We start from the raw sequence: 23,688 nt of genomic DNA on the forward strand, positions 1-23,688 counted from the left end.
ATAATTTTAGCTCATAATGAACTTGATGACTCTTCTTCTTATATGAGGATTCTCTAGAGATATAGTACTTCTGTGATGGGCTTTGTAGGGCAGACAATCTATTTTGATCCTAGGACATCCACATTTTGAGAGATTTCTTTCTTTAGCCTCTACATATGTTTCCTCCTACTCTTGATATTTCCACAATGAAAACTAATTAGCTTTTTTTTTTTTTTTTGGTTTTGTTTTGTTTCGGTTTTTATTAAGCCTCTGTCTGTTAGATGTCTGTTTAATATCGTGAAAATCCTTTGGGGGAAAGAATGCTTTTGCATACATTGAATAACGGGAAATAACTGTCAACACTCAGGGAATAATAATTATTAATCAAGATGGGAATGCAGTTTCTTCAGAGGACTGAGACCTGGAGGCAGGTAGTAGTCCTACATTTTGTTCTTAGTGCTGTCACCAAACTTTTTTTTCCCTCTAGTTTTTCTTGATGAATAAATATTCTAATCTTAGTTAGGAAAGAGTATTATTAGACCTTTTTTTTTTTTTTTAGCATAAAGACTAAATTTCTAACAGTTTTTGGACAGACTATCCTTTCCTTTTATGTTGCTAAGTCCACTATATGTTAACAAAATGTTACTCTAAAAGGAGTAAGTACTATTCCTTTTGATGTTGGTTGGATAGTAGATGTGTTCTGTATATGTTTACTTACAGGTAAAAAGGAAATCCTAGGAACCTCAGATAACTTAAGGTGAGAAGATATTAGCAGTGTTCATGTCAATGTGAAGCTGAGACTGCCAACTTCACATGTATGTCCAAGAAGAACTAGGGTGCACTCTTGCAGAGTTTCATTCAGATATTCATCATTTTGGTTTGGAAAAGGTTTTTGGATAATTTGGCCATAGTTACGAATGATCATCAGTGGTGTTCTTGTGGTTACACAATCCCCAGTTCTGCGGGACTATTTTGAGGTAATTGCCTATAATAAGAATTCTTACTCTTGCTGTAATTTTCCAGTGTCGAGGGAACCTCTCTATCTCTTGTGTTTGCAAAGAAGAGAGACTTGAAGTTTTTTAAGAAAGATCTGTGAGTTTCTGGAAAAATACAATTGGTAGCTATAAGTTGTTGAGACCTTTGTTAGGACCGGGTTTTTTTGCTTTATGATAAGTACTTTTTTTATTACTCTGCTTCATTTATGATTTCTGTTTCTTGTAACTTGAGCTTTAGTTGCCATAGTTCTTTAGCCATAAGAAGAATATGTGCCATTGTAGGCTTGGCTTCCTTGTCCAATTTTCAGGTTCTTTTTTTATGTTGTAGTGCAATTTTTTTTGCAGGTAGAATGTTATTTACTCTGCTTTATTCACCCAGATCATAAGCCATGGATCATCTGACAGTTGGGCAACTCTGGCTATACATCTCCACCAGTAGACAACAAAAGAATAGGGTTGGGAAGGGAAGAAATCACAGGAAATAAAACAAGGTTGTTGTTGCTTTAGCTAGGACTGTGGATTAGATATTTCCTTAAAAACAAAAAATGAGGGCAGAGTAAGCGCCCAATATATGTACTATACTCAAAACAAGTTCAAGTATACAGTATGTCATTTGATGATTTCCTAATCATGGGAGTAAAAGCAGACGAATGGAGACAATTATTGAAAACTGAAAACCTCACATTGTTGTAGGCATTTCCACTACTGAGATAAAAATGAGGAGGACATTGGAATTGTAATTCGACAACTCGGTTGTTACATTGTGAACAGATTACACAAGGAAAATGACTGTGTAATGGAGAATGTACTAGAGGCAAGGGCCAGTGCAGTAGTATATGAAATGCAAGGGTCTAAGCACATCAAAGGCTGTGTGAAGGCCTGGAGCCCTTGCTGTTTGCCAGTGGCATACTCTGCTGATGCACGATGCAATCTATAGAACATGCAGGAAATGTGCAGAAAGTGATCTGCTTACTGGGCTGTGTTTTTATTGCCTTGTTTTATACCTGTTGATAAATAAAATCTCAACTTCTTGTAGCTAAGGGGATTTATTAAATTCCTTAGAAGAGGATGTTAGCTATTATAGAAGAAATACTACAATTGAGGTGTTCCTAGATAATCTTCTAGTCTGCCCAGATGATCCTGCTATAATAATTTCTTTCCAGTCTCTGCGGGTGAGGGACAGGTATACAGGTCTTAGTGTGTGTGTGTGTATATATATATATATATATATATATATACACTCAACAAGCCTTTTGTGGATGTGTGTGTTAATATGCATGTTTGGTATAATACTTTCGTTAACATGCATATATATATATACATATATATATGTATATATATATATATTTGATAAAGACAAATAGGTGTTTAATTTTTTTTTCCATCATCCAGCTTATATGGTGTAACATAATGCCAGGGCATTTGAGATCTTCAGTGTGAGCTTTTTTTGCTTGCATCCCTGTCCTGATCCTCTTCCCTTCCCTGCTATTATTGTGTTTAATTTTGTCTTAGTAATTTTCTTGCCTTTCTCTATAGTCTTAACACATAAGTAGAGTGTCCAAAAATTGCTTGGTTTTGAATATTTTTATGAAGATCATCAGCATGCTCACAATATTTCGCTATGATTTTTTGTACAATGTCTTTGAGACTCCTGTTGCATATATTTGTGGCTTATTACTGGAGTTGCTTATTATACTATAGACTGCTCATCAAAGTCTTCCTAGCTTTTGGTAAATTTGAAAAAAACTTTTTCAACAACTTAGTTTGCCATTGCTATATCATGGGTGTGTAATAAAAATTCCACAAAAGTAGTAGTTCAGTGTTAATTAATTTACACTTAAGTTTCTGTGGGTTAGCTGGGTTCTGATCTTCAGCTTGACTAGATAGCTCTGTTTTGGGGTAGCTCTGCCTCACATTGCTGGTGTACATACATAGTCTGAACAATTTCCCCTTCTTCACCCTTCTTTGACCAGCAGTTTATCCAGGTGTGTTCTTTTATGGAGATGCAGAGGTACAAGAGAGTGGAAACACCCAGGGTTTTTTAAAGCTTAGGTTTGGAACGGGGACACTGTCCCTTCTGCCTCCTATTGGATAATGCAAATCATATGACCAAACTTGCAGTGAATTAATTTTCTTCATCCTCAGGCTTTAGCCATCATGGATCTGTTTTGTGTCTCTGTGGTTTCTCGCCCTCTCGAATGTCATACAAATGGAATCATAGATGTGTGGTCTTTTGTATCTGACTTATTACAGTAAAGCATAACAATTTTGAGGTTCACTCATGCCGTTGCACAGATCAGTCTTTTATTCTGTTTTATTGCCGAATAGCTTTTTGGGGGTTAATTTTTACCTCAGTGACCTACTCTTCAGGAAGGTTTAATTCCCAAACTTAGTTATGACTTGTATTATGATATAGATCCGAAAGAACAGAGCTCATTTAAAAAAAAAAAAAAAAAAAGAAGCTACAGAGTTTCATAGATAATGTGTCACTTAAGAGTTAGCACTGGGGGAACTAAATTGCAAAGTGAAAGACTTGTAAAGGTGTTAAACTATCGTGGGAGATATGAGAAAACTAGAGACAAGGCTGAAGATGCTAAATTATTACAAGGAGTAGGCCAGAAAGAGACTATTGGGCAAGTTGTGTAGAAGGTGGATTAATTTTAAAACTGTACTTCTGGTCAGTAAAGGACTTTGGGTAATATCTAATTGATGTTTAAAGCGGATTGTCCAAGTTTTGATTGTTTACACTGAACTCAGGTTAAGTTTTTGGCAACTTACACAATGTGTCAATTAAAAACAAATAACTAATCTCTTGAAATGATGGATGATTCTTTTCAGCTCCCCCAGGCTATGGACATAGCTCCGATATGTGTGGGATCTCCTTGTGCTAAAATTACCTGTGTGATTTTCCCCATCCTTTCTCCTCCTTCTCAGTACCAATTTATTTAATGCCTGGTAAATTTTCCACAAATATTTGCTTTGTAAATGTATAGGTGTCCTTCAGCTTTTTCTGATCATCCCTTTTCATGGTTCCCCCATGAATGTTTGGTACATACTTACAACTTCTTAGAAGTATTTTTACTAGGTGTCCTACAGGTAACTTATATCTAACTGATGCCATTAGCTTAAGCAATAGACCTACTCTTTTTTCTCCATCTTTCAGGTTGGGTAATTATGTCACCAATTCTGTAGCTACTGGAATAACTTGTGGTTTTGGATTCTCCCTTCTATTTCCTGGATTTATAATCACAATCTCTTGACATTCTGGAAGCAGCCTTGTAACAGTTCTCTTCTGCATAAATTGAGAGCTACCTTGTGTCTGGGGTTGGATAGTGATAATGATTCCCATTTTTCCCTTAGTTTATATTGGGGCTAGGTAGTGGATGTGTAATATACCCAGTCATTGTGTTTCTGGGTAATATTCTAATCTTAATTTTATTGCTTTTAATCAGTTTACTTTTTCAGAAATGATCCATAAGAGAGAAGAATAGAATATCCCAATGAAAGTTTTTAATAGTGTTTGACAGTATTTGATTGTGAAGGTCAACAGAATGGCTAAAAATACGGTTTTAGAATTACTGGTGAAACTCATTTTCCCATGTTAACTTTTCTCCCCATTTAACCAAAAGCCAAAAAGGAAATAATATCTTCTAGGTAGTGGTCAACTGTTAAGTTTGTCTGGTGTCTTTAAGTTCCTAAAGAATTTCCTTTGGGTAAGGTTGGCAAAAATATAATAAATTGACACTTTTGTTTTTCAGTTGATAGATACTTGAAACCTCTTAGGAGTATAACTTTATGTACACTTACTTAAAAACTTGTGCACAAAGAAATCCTGTCCTTAGCCAGGTCATTTGTGTTTCGTTTTCTGAAGCATGAGAGTGGCTTCTATATTATCAGCCTCATATGGGCTTAGTCTGAAATTGCTTATTTATTCATAAAATGATCTGATAAATTGTAAGAACCAAGCTTCTTGGATAACTGTCTCTCATGCAATTTTAGAATGCATTGCATAATTCAAACAATAAATGTATGCAAAATGCTTAAAGTTTGATTTTCAGATGATAAATGGAATGCAGGTGTTCATTGTTTACCTAATTGTAAGATAGGCTATTTTGTTTCTACTTGAAACATTCTGAGCATGGATCTGTAACTGCAGAGTGAGAAACCTGTGCAAGCATGCCTTTGATTGAGTTTCTTTCTAATGTATATATTGTTCTTTGTTGGGCAAACTTCCCAGGCTGCCTTGCAAAAATAATACTGTGAATGATGTTAAAGCTGGAAGGATAGATAGGTAATTGGATTATTTGTAGCCATGGACCATGACATGATTACCATAAAACAATGGATCCAAAGTTGGATGTGTGTTATAAAAGTTCAAACTTGTGGAATCCTTTCCCAGAAAAATAACCACATTATACACAGAAGATTTTATTCAGAGGTTTTTCAGTCCCTCTGAGGCCTATTCATTTACCTCATGTTAACAACTTTGCTACATTCACATATACTGTTTATGGGAATATAAATTGAAACCACCTTTATGGAAAACAATTTGATATTAAAATGCATACTCCAGCTTCTGGGTAGAGATAACTGACTGAACACTTAGATAATTTTGATCATTTTTGAAACCCAATTTAAAGCTACTAGAAAGCCAGGGTGCCTGGTGGCTCAGTCAATTAAGCATCTGCCTTCCGCTCAGGTCACAATCTCAGGGTCCTGGGATGAAGCCCAGTGCTGGGCTCCCTATGCTTCTCCCTCTCCCTCTTCCCCCTTGTCCTCTTGTGCTTGCTCTTTCTCTCAAATAAATAAAATCTTAAAAAAAAAAAAAAGGAGAACCCTACTAGAAAGTGATTAAAAACATAGACCCACAAAATAAGGAGAATAAGAGAGGACAATGGTAAACAAATACCATATACCAAATAGCTAGAAAGCAGGTAAATTAGTAGTAATTGGCACAATAGATCTGACAAGGCTCAATTAGAAGAATGGCAAGGAAAGCTAGGAATTAAAATTATCTACAGTAGAGTTCTCCCAAAAGTTGAGGGTCCAGCAGCACATTTAGAATTGAGTGGAAGGGGTACAAAATATGGAGGGTTCACTGGACATTGTTAGAGAGGCAGTCTGGTGTATAACTCATTATTTCCTCTCCATGACCTACCCCTAAACAAAGGATGGTGGCGGGGGAAGGGGGGAGTGAAGTATTCCCTATGTCTGGGAAAAATATTGGGTACAGTTGAGAAAATGAGCACTTTGCCTAAAATAGTGACTCACAGACCATGTGCTCAGTACTGGCTAAGTAGGAAAGGCCATGGCCCCTTATCACACTCAGCAGCTGGTATCATGGTGGCTTTGCTTCCATCTTGGCTGAAAATTGGAAGAGTTTTTTTTTAGAGAGTCTGTCCAGTCTACAAATAAAGACCTAAAAATACTAATTTCAGAGGTTCCCCTGTAAGCATCTTAACCCCATCATGCTGCTATGAAGCTTACTGTTCACAAACTCTAACTCTGCCATCATTGGTTAACAGCTCTTGAATCTTCCACTCTTAAATAGAGGCTGATGAGTATTACTGGACCATCTAGAGAATGTGCTTAGTGTGGAGGATAGAGACTGAGACAGGGAAGAGTAACGTAGAAGATGCAGCAAACAGGCTGGGAAACAGAAAGATTTTAGAAGTTAATATCATTACAAAGATCAAGTAATTGTAAACAGGAAACAAGTTCACAATGCTAAAAAAAAAAAAATTAGAGAATAAAAGATCTGGGATAAAAAGCAAATCTGAGAAACTCTTTCCCAAAGGACAAAAGGATGAAATACAGGAAAGAAGAGAAAATTAGAAGTGCAATCAAAGAGAGTCAATATTCAATAACAAAAATTGTCAAGAAAGAGAAAATAAAAGGGTGGAAATGGCAGAGAAATGAGGCAGTAAAAAATGATTTAAAAACTTAACTCTTAGGGTCTCTTTCTCAGAAAGCTATTAGAGGATTTTTTTTTCCACAAAAATGAGGTAGTCATTGAAGAAAGATTCCATGGAATACAGAAGATAAGAGACCCATGACAGCAGGGAGATGTAGATTATTCCCACAACAATGGTATAGGGAGATTTAAAAATCATAACTATGTGAGTGGCAAAGGACAACCAGGCCATGTTGAAAAAGCTCAGAAGACTCCAAGGGGTGATTACTTCAGGAATATAATATTGGTGAAGTGTCTTGTGTCTAAACATCTGAAAAGCAGAATTAAACAAATACCTCAGTGTTAGCTGTTGAATGAGTCCTAAGTATCTGGAAAACGAAACACTTAGTTTAGAAGATAAGTTCTAATTCCAGGGAAGACAAAGGCTTCTGAAAAAAAAAAGGAATTCTAATCTATGACTTACCTGGGAGGAATGTTTATATAATGATGTAAACACTCAATACTGACTTAACCAAAATTATGACATTGAATGGATGGGGAATAGTAAGTATTAGTGTGTATCGTGGTGAGGTTAGGAGGATGACAGAATTCTTCAATAGAGAGCCAATTCAGAAGACAAAGAAGCAGCATCCCAAGTATGTTCAGAGATGCATTGCGATAAGCAGGTTAGGTGACCCCAGTTTTTCAGTCCTTGGACACTGTTATATTTATGTGCCCTTGCCACGGTCTCTTGGTGAGTGAAATCGATTTTCCTGGTTGGTGATTCTGGATTGGGCCTTCTAACTTGCTTTGGGATTTTTAGCAGAAATGATGAGGTAGAGGCTTAACTGTGATTTTCTGTTAGGCTTGTGGTCCTGCGGTTTCAAGTACGGCAGTATGAGGAAGGCATACACTGGTTGGTTGTAGCCCTTCCAGTTTGTCTTGCAGAGGGTGCCCAGTAGGCCGGAGCTGCCACAGCCAACTCCCAGCAGCGCAGCTAGAAGCACAGTTGTCGCGGCCAACCCAGAGTGTTGTGAGTGAGACGGAAGCTATTACTGCATACCACCGAGGTCTGATACTTGTTCCTCCGCAATTGTTGACTGTTAAACATGGAAACAAATAATAAATTAATCAGTTGAAAGAAGGAGAAATAATTGCATCTGGAGATGACAAATTACAGTGAAGAGGGTGATGTAAACTTGTAACGAATCTTGTAGGGATATTTGGTTCTTTAAGCCATGTACACCTAAAACTGATAAAAATATAAATTGAAAACTAAGGGAATGAAACAATAGGATTGATCGATAGTTGAAGTTCATAAAGGAGATCCAGTAGGTAGATAATGGATGGAGGCAGCTAGGATGCTACTGATAAATTTTTAATGCCTTCAGTTGTACTTCCCTGATTTTTTTTTTTTTAAGGGCAGTCTAAGAAAATAGAGGTTTTCCAATCAAGATCACATGGTAGTTTTATGGTGTTGGATGCCTCAGTGAGTCAAAAGGGCAAGATTAATGGGCGAAGAGAGTAAAGAAATGATAGATTGGAGGTTCTGGTCAGAGACTTGAATTGAGGAAATTAAACATGTCAGAGGAGCTACAGATAGGGGTGAACTCAAATTGGCAGGTGGCTGCCGAAGGGGAGGAGATAGGGATGGGGGCCTGGCAGAATGGTGAGCGCGAGGCACGCAGATGAAAGGCATGACATAGGGAATATAGTCAGTGGTGTTGTAATAGTGTCCTGTGGTGACAGATGGCGGCTCCACTTCTGATGAGCAGAGCATAATGTACAGACTTGTCCCATCATGGTTGTGAGCCTGAAAGTAGTGGAACATTTTGTGTCTGCTGTACTTGAATTATAAAAGAAAAAAACAAAAACAACACAATTGAAATAAAGAACGGATCACTAAGGGAAAAGGAAAAAAAATCAAGTTTGTAGGGTTGGCTTGGTAGGGGAAGCCCGGAGTGGATTCCAGGCTATTACTGTCACACTCAGGGAGGAGCTGCAGCCACCCACCCAGTAGCTGGCCTGGTCAGTGTCACTGCCACCTTAGGCAGTGAGGACAGGACCCACCAGCTGCCGCCGCCGCCCTGCTCGGTGCTGCCTAGGAGCCCTGGCAGCACGGGGAGTAGTGCAGGGGGCCGTGGCACCCGGCAGCTAGGACAAGGAAATGATCCCAGTGAAGGTTTGGGGAACAGTAAAAGGGTTCAGAGTAATGGATATGGTTTCGTCAGGAATGACGACACCAAGGAGTTTGTACACCAGACTGCCATAAAGAAGAACATGGGCAGTACCTTCACAGTGTAGGAGATGTAGAGACCGTGGAGTTGGAAGATGTCGAAGGAGAAGAGGGGCAGGGACAGCAAATGGGACCGGCTCTGGTGGCGCTCTGGTGCAAGGCAGTAAATATGCAGCAGACTGGAATCATTATAGACGCTATCCACGTGGCAGGGATTGTCCACACAGTTACCAGCAGAACTGTCAGAATACTGAAAGCCAAGGGGTGGGGTGGTGGGTGGCGGAGAACGAGGGCTAGGAGAGTAGGCACACTCGGGTAGGGGTGCGGGTGTTGCCCACGGCTCAGGCTCTATCGCAGACAGTGGTTCCCATCTTACTGTGTATGGGGAGACCCTGTGGGCACCCACCCCTGTATTCAGGCCCTGCCGGGCAGGGAGAAGAGATGGAGGGTACTGCGACAGCCAGGGTGCAGGAGAACAAGATTGACCAGTGAGGCAGAATGTGTATTGGGGTCATAGACTGAGATTCTGCAGGGGGCTTTCTGGCCAAACACAACCTGGACAGGACAGCAATGAAGAACACAAGGAAAATCAAGGAGACGAGACCTATAGTCAGCAGCCACCTCAGCATCTACTGCTGCAACTCAGCTACTGATGCAGATTCCCAGAAGACCCTGAACCACAGGATGACAAAGAGACAAAAGCAAACCATCCAGCGGCTGCGGCTGAGAGTTCCTCTTCTCCCGAGGCTGAGCAGGGCAGGGCTGAGTAAATGCGGGCTTACTCTATCTACCTTCATCAGGTTTAGTGATCCAACACAGAGAAATGAAAACGACACTGAAAAAATAAAGTTAAAAAAAAAAAAAAAGAAATGAAGATGAAATTCCAGCAATAAGAAATGAACAAAAGACAGAAGCTGAAGACCTTAAGTCCTTGCTTTTTGCCCAGTGACCAGATAAATGGAACTGTCTGCATTATCTCTGCAGTGTAGGATTTTTATTACTTTTACCTAAAGATTTCTGTTTTTTGTAATGACAAATGTGTTTTTTAAAAAAATGCCTTGTTTTTCTCAATATCTCTTTAAAGGTTTTTAAATAGTTTCATCTGGTCAAGTTAAGATTTTCAAGAACCTCACTTTTAATTTGTAATAAAAGATGATAAACTTTTTTCTTTTTCCAGCCAAAAAACAGCAAACACCTGTTAATAAAACTCTTTAATAATTGTCAAAAACCCCATGTTTCTAGGATTAATTATAGTAAGTAGTTGTTCAGGTGAAGATAAAAGGTCAAGGAAACTTCTAGAGAATTTGAAACTTTTTGTGTGTTAACTTGGAATTCAGCCAGTGTAATGTCAGTTGTTGGAACAAAAAGGAAGACTGATCCATCTGCCTAAAACTGCAGAGCTGTGAAGTAGTGAGAGATGATAGTACTAAGAAGATCAGAAGATTTTGCCAGATGGCATAAATTCTGGAAGGATAGGTCTTTTTCATGGAAGAACAGTGGAGATACAGAATGTTAAGTTTGACTTCAAGCCCTGTCAGTAAGTGGTGGTTGGGAAAAGCAGTAGATACCTCTTGCGAATGACGTCAAGCAATTGGTATACCTTCAGCTTTAGGGGGTGAAGAACCTGTTACTTAATGAGTTTGAGTGTACTTCAGCATGACAGAATGGTACAGTAGAAAGGGTAGGGAAGGAGGTTAACTATGGGGTAAAGATCCATGAAGGACTGAAAAATACGGGTGGTTTATTACTTTGGCATTACTCATAAAACTTTACTACACACAGAAGAAAACAGTAAAGCAGTATATACATAACAGAAAGCTTCAACTAGGTGTGATTTACAGAGTACTTTAAAATGGGTAGAGAAAATCCATTACTGTAATGGTCACAATTGAGAATTCATAATGGTTATACACACTTTTCTTTTTTCTTGTTTCTATCTTTAGTTTCCCAACTATGATTTTAATTTTCCTCATATTTCTTAAAGACTTTTTTTTTTTTTAAAGATTTTATTATTTATTTGACGGACAGAGACCACAAGTAGGCAGAGAGGCAGGCAGAGAGAGAGAGAGGAGGAAGCAGGCTCCCCGTGGAGCAGAGAGCCCGACGTGGTGCTCGATCCCAGGACCCCGGGATCATGACCCGAGCTGAAGGCAGAGGCTTTAACCCACTGAGCCACCCAGGCGCCCCAATTTTCCTATTTCTTGATGGAAACAGGGTGTAAGGGAAAGCAGAACGAAAAGATCAATACACGTGGTCAGAGCTAGTCCAATATTAGGATAGAGGAAATTGAACTTAACATAAACATTAGGTGTTATTGAAAAGCTTCTGACTACTTATTAAATCCCAGTTTGTATAGTTAACTATCTCAATTCATAATCAGTATCCGGTTTATCAAGGAATAGCCATAAACTAGACACTAAACCAGATACCCCATCTATCTGTTCCTTTGAATAATTCTCATTCTCTGTTTCTCCAGATGGAGCAAACTGAGGAACAGACTACTTAACTTCTCCGCAGCTTGTCATGTGGAAAGATCACAGTTAGGATCCAACTGACTCTATTGACTTCAGGGTCCATGCTCTTCAACACTTGGCAATAAGGTCTCAACTTCATGAGAGTATACATATACTTCCATCAATTCAGCAAATCCATTTAAGGACTTGTTATAAATTTTAATGGGCAGTTTGCAAATTTCTTCAAGTTATTAAAAACAACAAATTGAAAATTAATACTTCACACATACAGTTCATATTTCATGATATAGTAATACACATAAACTATTATTTTCAAATTCAATGTTTAGATGTTTAAATGTTCCGTAACTTAATTATCACCAGAATATCAGATTGATTTAGCAAAAGTATTTAATACATGTGTTTTGGAAACAAAGTCCTTAACTTGGAAGCGTCTATTTCTTGGGAATACTGATGTTGTATGTAACATTACACTACATAAGTGTTAACATGAATTTTTTTGAGTAGCATACACAAGGACAGCGTACATGTACCAAGGGTAAAAAGAGAGCCTGAGTGTCATCACTGTCCCTTGTTCTTCCTTCTTAGAGGCAGTTTCCCCTGAGACCTTCCAAAGAGATTCTATTCATTCTTAAACTGTGCCTATGCATTTCTTTCCATTTGTAGGTACCCTTATCATTCTGCCGTGTACATAGCAATCATCTTGAGACTCTACTTCACTACTGTGTTAGGATATCCCACTTTTTACAACTTTTTATATCCTAGGTCTTCAAGTGACTCATTACCCTTCTCAATTTTGTGGAGCACCATATCCTGAGAAAGAGTGCATGGGGAAACTTCTGTTTTCCTATGACTGTAAAGAGCTTAGAGACTGTCACTCCTTTCTAAGAACAACTAAAAAGTTGAGCAAATTGAAAAATCTGCAACTCTTTTTAGATCTGTCAGAAGTGAGGTCACATTTTAAATTTCATTTAAAATATTTTGAACTAAACACAAATGAAAACACTTACCTTGAAATATGGCAGGAGCAGTCCTTAAAGGGAAATGCATAGTGTTGAATGTACACAGTAGAAAAGAAAATGCATCTAATTAATAATCTAAAACTCTGTATTAGAGAATTAGAAAAAGAGCAAATAAATTCCAAAGTAAGCAGAGAAAAATGGTAAAAACTATAACAGAAATGAATAAAATGGAAAACCAAGACAAAACCCCAAAAGCTGTTTTTTTGAAAAGACTAAGAGAGTATCCTTACCACACAAGGAAGAAAATATTCAAATTATAACCCACACAGGAAATAGGGAACATCTTTATAGAACTGCTAGAAATTACAGGATAAAAGAAATAATATGAACAACTCTGTCCTCAAATTTGATAACCTAGATGAAATTGAATGATTGAGTGAGAGAGACAATCTGCCTAACTCACATGAGAGTAGACGAACTGAGTAGGCATATGTCTATTAAAGAAATAGAATCAGTAATTTTCTAAAGTAGACTGAAGCCCAGATGCTTTTGCTTATAAAATATAACAGATGTTTAAAGAAGAAATTTCAATTCTCTATATTCTCCCATAGAGGATTGCAGCAGAGGAAGGGATTGCCAGCTCATTCTGATGCCAGACTATTGTAAAAGCAAAGACATGGTAAGAAGATAACAGCCCACTGTCATGAACATAAATGAAAAATCCTCAAGAAAACATTAGCAAGTAGGTCTGACAATGTATGTAAAGAATTAAAGACTTTAGCCACCTGGGATTTATTCCAGGTATTGAGGGCTAGTTCATCTTTTAAAAATCAACTGTGGTACATCACATCCACAAGCTGAAGAAGAAAAACAAAATATTTCAATAATGCAAGAAGAGTATTTGACAAAGTCTAGCTACTCATGGTAGAATCTGAGCGAACTAGAATAGGGGGAGCACTTCCTCAATTTGATGAAGATGAGGTACAAAAACCTATAGCTGACATCTATGCATTCTTTCTTCCTTCCTTCCTTTCTTCCTTCCTTCCTTCCTTCCTTCCTTTCTTCCTAGATTTTGTTTTTATTTAACACTGAGAGACAGCACAAGCAGAAGGAGCAGCAGGCAGAGGGAGAAGCAGGCTCCTTGCAAGGAGCCTGATGTATCAGGGACTTAATCCCAGGACCCTGGGATCATGACCTGAGCCAAAGGTAGATGCTTAGCCAACTCAGCCACACATGTGTCTCAATACTATTTTCTTTTTTGAAGATTTATTTATTTTAGAAAGAGCATGCGCACAAGTGGGGTGAGAGGCAGAGGGAGTGGGAGACAAGCAGACTTCCTGCTGAGCGGGGGGAGCCCAGGTGGGACTCGATCCCAGGACCCCAAGATCATGAGCTGAGCTGAAATTAAGAGTCAGATACTAAACAGACTGTGATGCCCAGGCACCCCTGCTAACATCATACTTAATGATAAACTAGAAGCTTGCCCACCAAGATCAGCAACAAAGCAAAAATGTGCTCATGCCATTCCTTTTCAACATTGTATTAGAATTTTTAGTAATAAGAAAGGACGTAAGTACTCTGATTGGGAGAGGCAAAATAAATCTTTCTTTGCAGATGACATAATTGTCTTTGAAGAAAACCTGGAAGAATTAAAGTGGAAATAAATGATTGTAGAAAAGCTGCATAATTAAAGGTTAATAAATAACAGTCCACCGCTATCTTACATAATAGCAAAGAACAGGTGGAACTCGAAATTAAATATTTCATTTACACTTAGTGCTCAAAAATTGAAATAAAATACTTAAAAATTTTCCCCAATACGTATTAGATCCATAGGAGGAAAACTACAAAACTCTAAGCAAAATAAAAGCACTGAATAAATTGAGATCTAGAACATTTCATGAATAGGAAGACTTAGTATTACCAAGATGTCAGTTCTTCCAGTGTGGTCTCTAGACTCAAAGCAATCCCAGTGAAAAGCCCAGCAAGTATTTTTTGTGGTTGTAAACTGATTTTAGAGTTTATATAGAGAGACAAAAGATGCAGAACAGCCAGTGCAATATTGAAGAAGGATAAGGTTTGGAAGACTGACTACTCAACTTCAAGACTCACTGTAAAGCTGCAGTAATCAAGACAGTCTAGTAGGTAGAAGAAAGGAGAGACACATGAGTCAGTGGAACAGAGTATAGAGTCCAGAAACAGACTATATAAATGACAGATTTTTGTCAAAAGTGCAAAAGGAAGATAATGGAACAAAGGTAGTCTTTTCAGTAAATAGGGTTTTAACAAGTAAACATTCACATAAAAAAAAAATCCAGGCACGACTTACACCCTTCACAAAACTTCAGAAGGGATTATAGACCTGAACGCAAAGCAAAAAACCCACAAAACTCCTAGAAAAGAGAAAACTTAGATGACCTTGGGTATGGTGATACCTTTTTAGATAAAATGCCAAAGGTGTGATCTATGAAATAATTGATAAGCTGGACTTCATTAAAATTAAAAAGTACATGATTACCGGAAAAGGCAAACTGTGGAAGCAGGAAAACATTCAGTGGTTATCATGGGTTGGAGGCAAGGAATAGGATGAACAGGAGGGGTGTGGAGAATTTTTAACACAGTGAAAGTGCTCCTTACGGTACCGAAATGATGCATATACGTTGTTGTATGTTTGTGCCAACTCATTAAACTTAAAAATACTGAGGGGATCCTAGTGTAAACTGTGGACTTGGGGTGGTAATGTGTGTGGGGGGTAGGCTCACTGATTGTAACAAATGTACCACTCTGGTGTAGAATTGGGTAGTGGGGGAAGCTGTGTGATGTGAGGGTAGGGGACATGTGGGAAATACTGTGCTTCCTGTTCAACTTTGCTGGGAAACTAAGACTGCTCTATAAAAGACAAAGCCTATGAAACTTGGAATGAAAAAGAGTGCATAGGAACTAAAATTCTGTTGAGTCCTGCAGTGTTTGTGGAAATCCATATTCTATACTCAGGTGATAAATAAGTTTTCTTGAAGTACAGTTTTATATTGACAACAATTATCTTCAAAATTATGGAGAAACTGTTGCTTTGTTTTTCTCATTTTCATTGTTGCTATTAAAGCTCAACAAATTTGGGTTCCTGCTTTTTAGGAGACTTTTCTTGTTTCTTTTAATTGGGTTTGGTGTATTTTCATCCATTAGCTTCTACATTCTGTGAGACTTTTTAATTTGGAAACTCGTGTTCTTTATTATTGTAATTTTGGGGGAAATATTTGGTTATTTCTCCTACTTTTTATGTTCTTTCCTTCTGGTTTTTCTTTTTTCTTTTTTACATATTGGACTTTGTGGTCACTGCTTTTTTCTCTATTTTCCACCCTTTTAAAGAACATCCTATTTTACAAATACTAACACTTTCTCAGTTACCATGCTGAAGTCTTTTTTTAACTGCAGAGTTCCTCCAAAAGATTTTTTTTTCCTTTTTGACCTTATATTTCATGTTAGTCTTGATTTCAGTTAAATCTGAGTTTATGTATTGGACACTGATTAGATTGGTGGGTTATGTAGGTGGAGCTGTTTGACTTTGACTTTGAGATTAACTATATTTGGGGAACTCTGACAACAGTATCCTTAGAGCTTCTGCCTGGGAGGAATATTGTTTGGCATTCTTTCGGGCTACAAGTTTAAGGGCACAGAGGGTTCTTACTATCAGTGTGTGTATGTTATGTGATCAGTGATATTACTATAATCCCCACGGTAGATGATAAAGATAAAAATTTCCAGCAATTACACACTGACTTCTTCTTTTAAAATCTATCGTGCTAGTTGTTTTCTGTTTGTCCCCTAAGTTCGGTTTTTCTCTTGGTTTGCCTGCCTTTGTATATATTTCTCATTTTTAAATGATTCTATCTTATCATTATTGATTTATTTTAAACTTAAAAATGTTTACTATATGCCTTGAGCGTAGAAAGTATATACAGGCAGAGTCACCTTCAAATAGTAATATACCATTTATGAGCCCCTAGTAGTACACTACTGAAGGGGAGCCTGCAAGGGTGTAAACACTCCTGTTGAGTATGTGACCTCCAGGGATTCTATATTCTCGAGGTCACCTTCATTCACTATTTAGCAATGTGTTGAAGTTCTCCATTTATTTCTTTTTACCTGCTTGCGTGTCATCTGCTGTTTTGTTCTTGTGCTGTTTGTAGGTGAGCGGGTGATGGCATCCTCTTTGTCCTTGGTAGAGGCATGCGTTTTCTTAGATTTATGGCTACTTTGTCAGCTTGTGACCTCAGCTACGGTGGGTTCAAGAAAAAGTTATGCTTTTGTAGTTTACATGATTTTTCTTCAGGAAAGAAGTGTACTTTTTCCAGCTTTCCATCTCTTACACAAAAGTAGAAATAATGGTCAGTGTTACTGAGAAATGTAGGAATTTAGAATTTGGTAGGTTATTAATTATGTATTTTTTGAACTTACTGCAGAAGTAAAAATTTTATTAGAGAAATTATCAAAACCCCCACAAATAGTTGTAATAGTAATCTATACAATAAATGACAAATTCATGGTACTCTTTCTGCCAAGATTGCTCAGCCTCTATTTTCAGTATATATTTCATATATCCGTCACTCAACATTTTCTGTTTCCCATTGGCTCTAGTGACTTGTATCCTAAAGACTTCATACAGTTTGTGGGCTGCTGCCATCAACATATGAGTGGCAGGAGTAGAGCATCAAGTAATTCTCTTTTCAACACCTAGACAGGAGGAAATACCTGTTCCTGTGGTCTCCTCTCAACATGTACTTTGTGAGGATCTTTAAGGCTTTCCACGAATGTGTTAAATATCTTGGCTTTGAAAAGAGTCAGAAAAAGGGTTATTGCTGGCCATCCTCGGGATTTGACCATGTGTTAAAGAGAGCATTCTGTTGACTGATATAGATCTCACATACTGCTAAATGAGTCTGTACAGATGGTAGAAATACAAAGAAGAGGGTTAGCATTTGTCTTACTTGAATATAACAAATGTCGATAATACTTATTTTAAAATTACATTGTCTAAGAAATATGTGATGTTAAGTAGTGTATCAGAATAGAAAATTTAAGCCGAGAGACCATTCTGGTCAATTTGGGACTATGTATATTGGGTGGTTCTATTTTCTTGTCCATTACTTTGACAACCCATTATAATTAGAACCTTAGGATATCTAGTACAGCAAAATAGCCCTGGCAGTGCGTGCTGAATGTAATACTGATATTTGTGGCCTTGATGCAGTCTTTCTCACCTGGGTATGTTTTTTCCAAAACATAAATCTATCAGATGTCTGAAACTTCTCTGATTATATACCACCTTTTTCCTTAAGTTATGCCTCTCTCCAGTTTTATTCAGTCTGTAGAATGAGATCAGAGATCATTTCCTTTGCAAGGCCTAATGCCTTCACACAGGATTAAGTATTTTATCTCCATGTCTACTTGTAGATATTTTAGTGTTGCATCTATCATAGCCTTTAGCAAAATATTTGTTACAGATCAGCTTCCGCTTTAAGTTTTGAGTCCTTGGGGTGCCTGGGTGGCTTAGTCAGTTAAGCAACTGCCTTCAGCTCAGGTATGGTCTCAGAGTCCTGGGATTAAGCTGAGCTGCTCATCAGCCTCCCTGCTTAGCAGAGGCTACTTCTCCCTCTGCTCCTCCCCACCACTTGTGATTTCTTTCACTCTCTTTCTCCAATAAATAAAATCTTTAAAAAAGATTGAAAAAAAAAAAGATATGGTTTCCTTGTGGATCTAATAGACCTCTCATTTATCTTTAAATACTTCTGAGTATAGAGCTTGGACATGATTGGTACCAGTATTGTTCAGCTGAATTGTTTTGATCATTTTAATAGTTTTGTTTAAAATGCTTGAAAAAAGCTTTACTAAATCTACGAGAGACCTTACCATTTTCTTTTTTAAGATTTACTTATTTGAATGGGAAAGGGAGGGAGCATGTGCACAAGCAGGGAGAGGGCCACAGGGAGCAGATCTCAAGCTGACTCCCAGCTGAGCATAGAGCCCAATGGGGGGCTCGATTTCATGACCCTGAGATCATGACCTGAACAGAAACCAAGACGCTAAACTGTCACCCAGATGCCCCAAGCCTTTCTATTTTTGTCTAATAATGGCATACTAAACTGTTTTCATGTTCAGAATCAAAATATAAATTTGTAAAACATGTATTGTTATGTAAAATATTAAAATGAACAAAAGCTGTGACTTGCGAATATCTTAATATAAAAATAGCATCGGGTTGGAGTTCAATGGATACATTTATTTGTCAGATAATATCCTGATATAAAAAAATTTCAGCCATACTTGCAGGCATTTTAGAAACAGGTTGGGAAAGGTAGCTTATAATCAAAAAAAGTATTCTGTTTATTTGGCCCCTGAAACTATTGAGTTTCAAGTTGAAAACTTAAGTTTCAAGTTCAAAACTTAAGGTTGCAACTTGCCTACTTCCTGTATCTTTTTACATTTCAAGCATAGGGACAATTATTATGGAACTTGATGTATCAGTAGTATCAGAGTTTGTGAGTTGTCTAGGCTTTTCCTTTTATATATTGATATGAAATAGAAGTTTTGCTTAAAAATGTATTTAAACTTTTTTTTTTCTACCCAGTGTAGTGACTATGACTTGGAATTTGGAACTGAGTGTTTGCAGTTGGCTCTAAAATATGGTCATGTTAATGCCAAACTTGTGGAAGGATCACCTGACCTCTGGAAGGTAAGGAAGTTGGCATTTTACTTTGGATTTTGGCTGTGTTTATATGTAATTCCCAAGATACATTCTATAAGCATAAACACTTTCCAGGTGCTTAAGAAAATAAAGAAATGTATAAAAATGCTTGGTTTCACACTGAACCAGTATTTTGAGGTATAAGGATATATATGTATGTATACTTTAAAGGTATTGAGAGTTTTACTGGGTTTCCTGAGAATCAAAGTATGTATCATTTCTATTTCTTGGTTTGCAGAAAATATACTTTGAGATAATTTATTCAAACAGATTCCATTTTAGCTGATAAGATGGTTTTATTCATTTTCTTTTCTTTTCTCTCTCTATATTCTTATATTCAGTTTCCTTAAATTCCATTGGATTGAGGATGCAAATCAGCTTTTCACAGTAGCAAGCTTTCCTTCCAGGCCCTGGGAAGGTGGTAGCTCCAACTTAAGTGGGTTCAGGAAATATCTGCAGAGTCCTGACTTAGTGGGGTGGGTGACTGGACCCACTTGGTAGCCCCAGTAAGGTGTTAGGCTCTTGAATGTAAGAAGGATTGACTCTTGATGACATACTTTTTTGTTTTCGAGGGAATGAAGTGATTGTAGCACTATCCTACTAAAATGTCCAGTGGACGCTGGAATGTTTCACTGTGTGGCTTTCCTTTGTTCAGGAGGTAGAAATGTGTTGAGCAGTATATTCTGAAATAGGGTAGGATATTTTTATTTTTTGAAGTATTGCTGCTTTTGAAGTAAGGAGTGAAATCTTTATAATGCTTCCACCTAAATCTGATAAGTTAAGATTCATCCTAACTCTAAAATGATACGAGTCCAAAAACATATTTCCTCATTGACTTAAAAACAAAACAGAAAACCCTATAATTTTATTAGGTATTCAATACAGTAACATGATGGTCCTTGCTGTATGCTAAGATTGTCTCGTATATACTTAAAATGGTCTGAAATTATAAAATATTGGTATGCCTGGATTATTGCCTGGTAGAGAAGATTCATGCAGTATTATTATTTTTTTAAGGGTAACCAAATGTCTTCATCCCAGCAGGCAAACATTTTATTCATTTTGTGTTTCCTTTTTTGTCTATGGTTCAGATGATAGTAAACATATTGTAAGGACTACAGTGTTTACCAATTAGGTGTTTTGTTACAGATCCTGACTTGCATCTCTGTACAGCCCCTTCTGACTGTGTGCTGGACTTACTTGGCAGACAACAGGAGAGGAAAGTGGAAACTCTCAGACAAGTTTTATTGCTACTTACATGTTCATTTAATACTCCATGGCCTCATTTTTGATGTCTTAAGGGTGTGTGTGGTGATCTATTTCTGTGAGTGTTCAGAGCCTTTTTGAAATTTGTCAAGCCCCCTGAGATGTGCAGATGAGAGGAAAGTAACACATTGCTCTTGAAATTTTCCACTTGTTCCTCACAAATTTGTTTGAATTTTGTTTTGGATTTTTTTTTTTGAAATCTTCCTCTTTCACTGCTTTCTCCAACAACACAGTATTACTTCTCACGTCTTGGTGCTCTGCTTCCCTTTCATGGGCACCAACTGTCTGTGCTCTAAGGCAAGGGATTGGCTTTCCCAGGGCGTCTCCTCCTCTGGTAAGTCATTTCATCACGCCGTTGTGGGCTGAACAGTGTCCCCTTTGAAGGAATGTTCAAGTTCTAACTCTGGCACTTGGGAATGAGGCCTTATTTGAAAAGTGTCTTTACAGATCTGATCAAGTTCAGTTGAGGTCATATTGACATGGAGTAGGCCGTGAATTCAGCATGTAAGAAATGCATGAGGAGGACAGAGAGAAAGGGAGAATACCAGTGACAATAGAGGCAGGGAATACGGTGCTGTTTGTAGAAGCAAGGGAAAGCCAAACATGGCTGCCAAGCACGGCAAAGTGGGAAGAGGCCAAGAAAAGTTCTTTTACATACAAAGCCCTGCAGACCCCTGCTTTGAGACTTCTAGTCTCTACTAGTGTGAGAGAACAAACCACCCAATTTGTGGTCCTTCCTTACAGGAGCCCTAGGAAATTAGTAAACATTCCCCACGCTTAGGCCCCTGAGGGATCATCATTCTAGTTTCACTTTAGGGTGGGTGGGGTGGGGTGGGGTGGGGTGTAAAGAAGCCTTATTCTTTACAATGTGTGCATAATGGGATCTTGCATTCTAGGAGGGCAGGTAATGCAATGGATTGGGGAAAAAATCTTTCAAATGGCAGATAGGAGGTCTTTTTTCTGATACCTTATTTTTAATGACAATTGAGGTGAAATTATTTTCAGTTCAAGTACTGTAGTTTTAGGGTCCCTGTTTCCTCTTTATGCCTCCTTTCTTCCCCCACCCCCTTTTCTTCTTAGCTATTGGTATAGCTCTCTGAACCTTCTTCAGGACCTTGTATGAATTGTCTTCAGTATAGGCTTCTCATTTACTTTGTGGCCTTGGCGTTTTGTAGGATAAACTTACTCAGTTTCTCTTTAAACCAAAGCAATGGAATCTACACTAGAAAGTAGTGTTCAAATTCTATACTAATGGGAAAGTGCTACCATTTTTTAAAAATTGAGATCTGAAAAAAGATTTAGTACAATGCGGCTAAAACCAGTACTGGATTCAGGTCGCTGAGCCAACGACCTGGCTCATGACGCCTAAATCTTGAATGGTAAAAAAATGCGTTTCAGGAGACATTTTACTACCATAAAAAGTAAGATAAGGAAGGATTCTGAAACACAGATCCACGATACCTTCCCTTACCCCTTAGAAGTCAGGGAGTTAGCCCACACAGTGGTGTGAGGAAAGACGAGAATGTCTCATGCCAGTCTCAAATAGGACTATTTGAATTGCCACCAGAAATCCTGGGAAGGTTATTTTGTATTTTACATACTCTTTTGTAGAAGTAAGTGCAAGAAGTAAATGTTCACAGTTATGTCACATCTCTTGCAATGGCTCCTTTGGTGTCTGGAGGGAACCTTAACGGCTTTAAATCACCATGCAGAGTAGAGGACATCCCCCACTCCCCATGACAAAGACTACCCAATCACAGAAGAGAACAGTACTGGTTTCTGGGATAGGAATTGGCTCTCATGCTTTTCCTGAGGGGTGATGCCTTGCCAGACATTAGTGAACATACTGTTATTTGACAAAATTTCATCCAGTGGACATAAAAACTTCCATTCCTGTCATTTATAATTGTACTGTATTTTTGCCCCAATATTCTTACATACTTGCCCACTTTCTACACTATAGAGAATTGAATAAGCCTTTTGTTTCTAAATGTTACAACTATCCTTAAGGCATAAAAGATTTATAACCAGGTATTGAAGAAATTAAGCTGTGTTCATTGTCTGAAAATACTTGTTTAGGAGGAGTTTCTGAAGTGTTTGAGTCATCACATGTTATTGAAATAACGGACTTTTCAGGAATCCTTTTGATGGGAACTTTTTTTTTCTTTTTTTTTAAAGATCCAAGTGTCATGGCATCCTTGTTTAAAAAGGGACGCTTGGGTGGCTAAATCAGTTAAGTGTCTGCCCTCTGCTCAAGTCATGATCTCAGGGTCTTGGGATGGAGCCTTACATCAGGCTCCTGCTTGGCTGGAAGTCTGCCTCTCCCTCTCCCTCTGGCTGCCACTCCTCCTGCTTGTGCTTGCTTGTGTGCATGTGCTCTCACTCTCTGACAAATAAATAAATAGAATTAAAAAATAAAAATAAAAAAAACCCAAATAGTATCACTTCTTTTAAATCTCAAAAATACAGTGTGGTAACATTATTTCTCTTTAGAGATTTTTCATCCAGTCTAGAGGAAAGAAATATCTTCTAGATAGACCTAATGGATGAAATGGAAATAAATAAAATAGATACTTTCCCAAATATAAATCTGTATCTAATAAACATGCTCTACTTTTTTAAAATTTAGGATTTTCTGACTTCTAATTATTGGAGCTACATACTCATTTGCTTACAAGTTAAACAACAGGAAAGATGGGGACTAAGTGTTGTGCGATTCGTGTAATGTGGTGGCCAACTGAACGAGGCTCTGAAAAGTCTGAAGTTACTATATTGTCACCACAGAGTGACCCAGGTAGGTGGGATAGTGTCCTCTGGAACCCACCTTGAGGCAGCTGAGGGAGGCCTGGCCTCAGAGACAGAAAACTCGCTCTGGCCCCGAGTTCCAAGTCTCTCTTGTATTGAATACACTTTTCTTTTAGTACACACTTGACTCAGATGAAATACTGCAGAGAAGCACAAAGAGACAAAAAGTGAGTTTAACTAGGAGAGAGGCAGATGGGGACCCTGAGCCCTGGTCTTTCTGTGGCTCCTGAGCCTGTACTGAGCAATGTGACTCAAGTGAATCCGAGGATTGAGGGCTTTCTTCTGTCACTAAAGGGTTGATTTTTTTTTTTAAAGGAACTAATTTTCATAATGTAT

At 37.9% G+C, this 23,688-nt stretch overlaps 1 protein-coding gene across 3 annotated transcripts in view; it reads left to right on the plus strand.

The window, feature by feature from the left end:
* CRPPA (CDP-L-ribitol pyrophosphorylase A) overlaps positions 1-23,688 on the plus strand; it is a 299,557-nt gene that overhangs the window by 86,695 nt on the left and 189,174 nt on the right. For all 3 annotated transcript variants that reach the window (XM_032304813.1, XM_032304812.1, XM_032304814.1), the window contains exon 4: positions 19,165-19,269. In XM_032304813.1, the coding sequence (XP_032160704.1) occupies positions 19,165-19,269 (105 nt within the window). The remainder of the gene's footprint in view (positions 1-19,164; positions 19,270-23,688) is intronic.

This window comes from Mustela erminea, chromosome 11 (assembly GCF_009829155.1).
Source record: "Mustela erminea isolate mMusErm1 chromosome 11, mMusErm1.Pri, whole genome shotgun sequence".
Classification (NCBI taxonomy): Eukaryota; Metazoa; Chordata; class Mammalia; order Carnivora; family Mustelidae; genus Mustela; species Mustela erminea.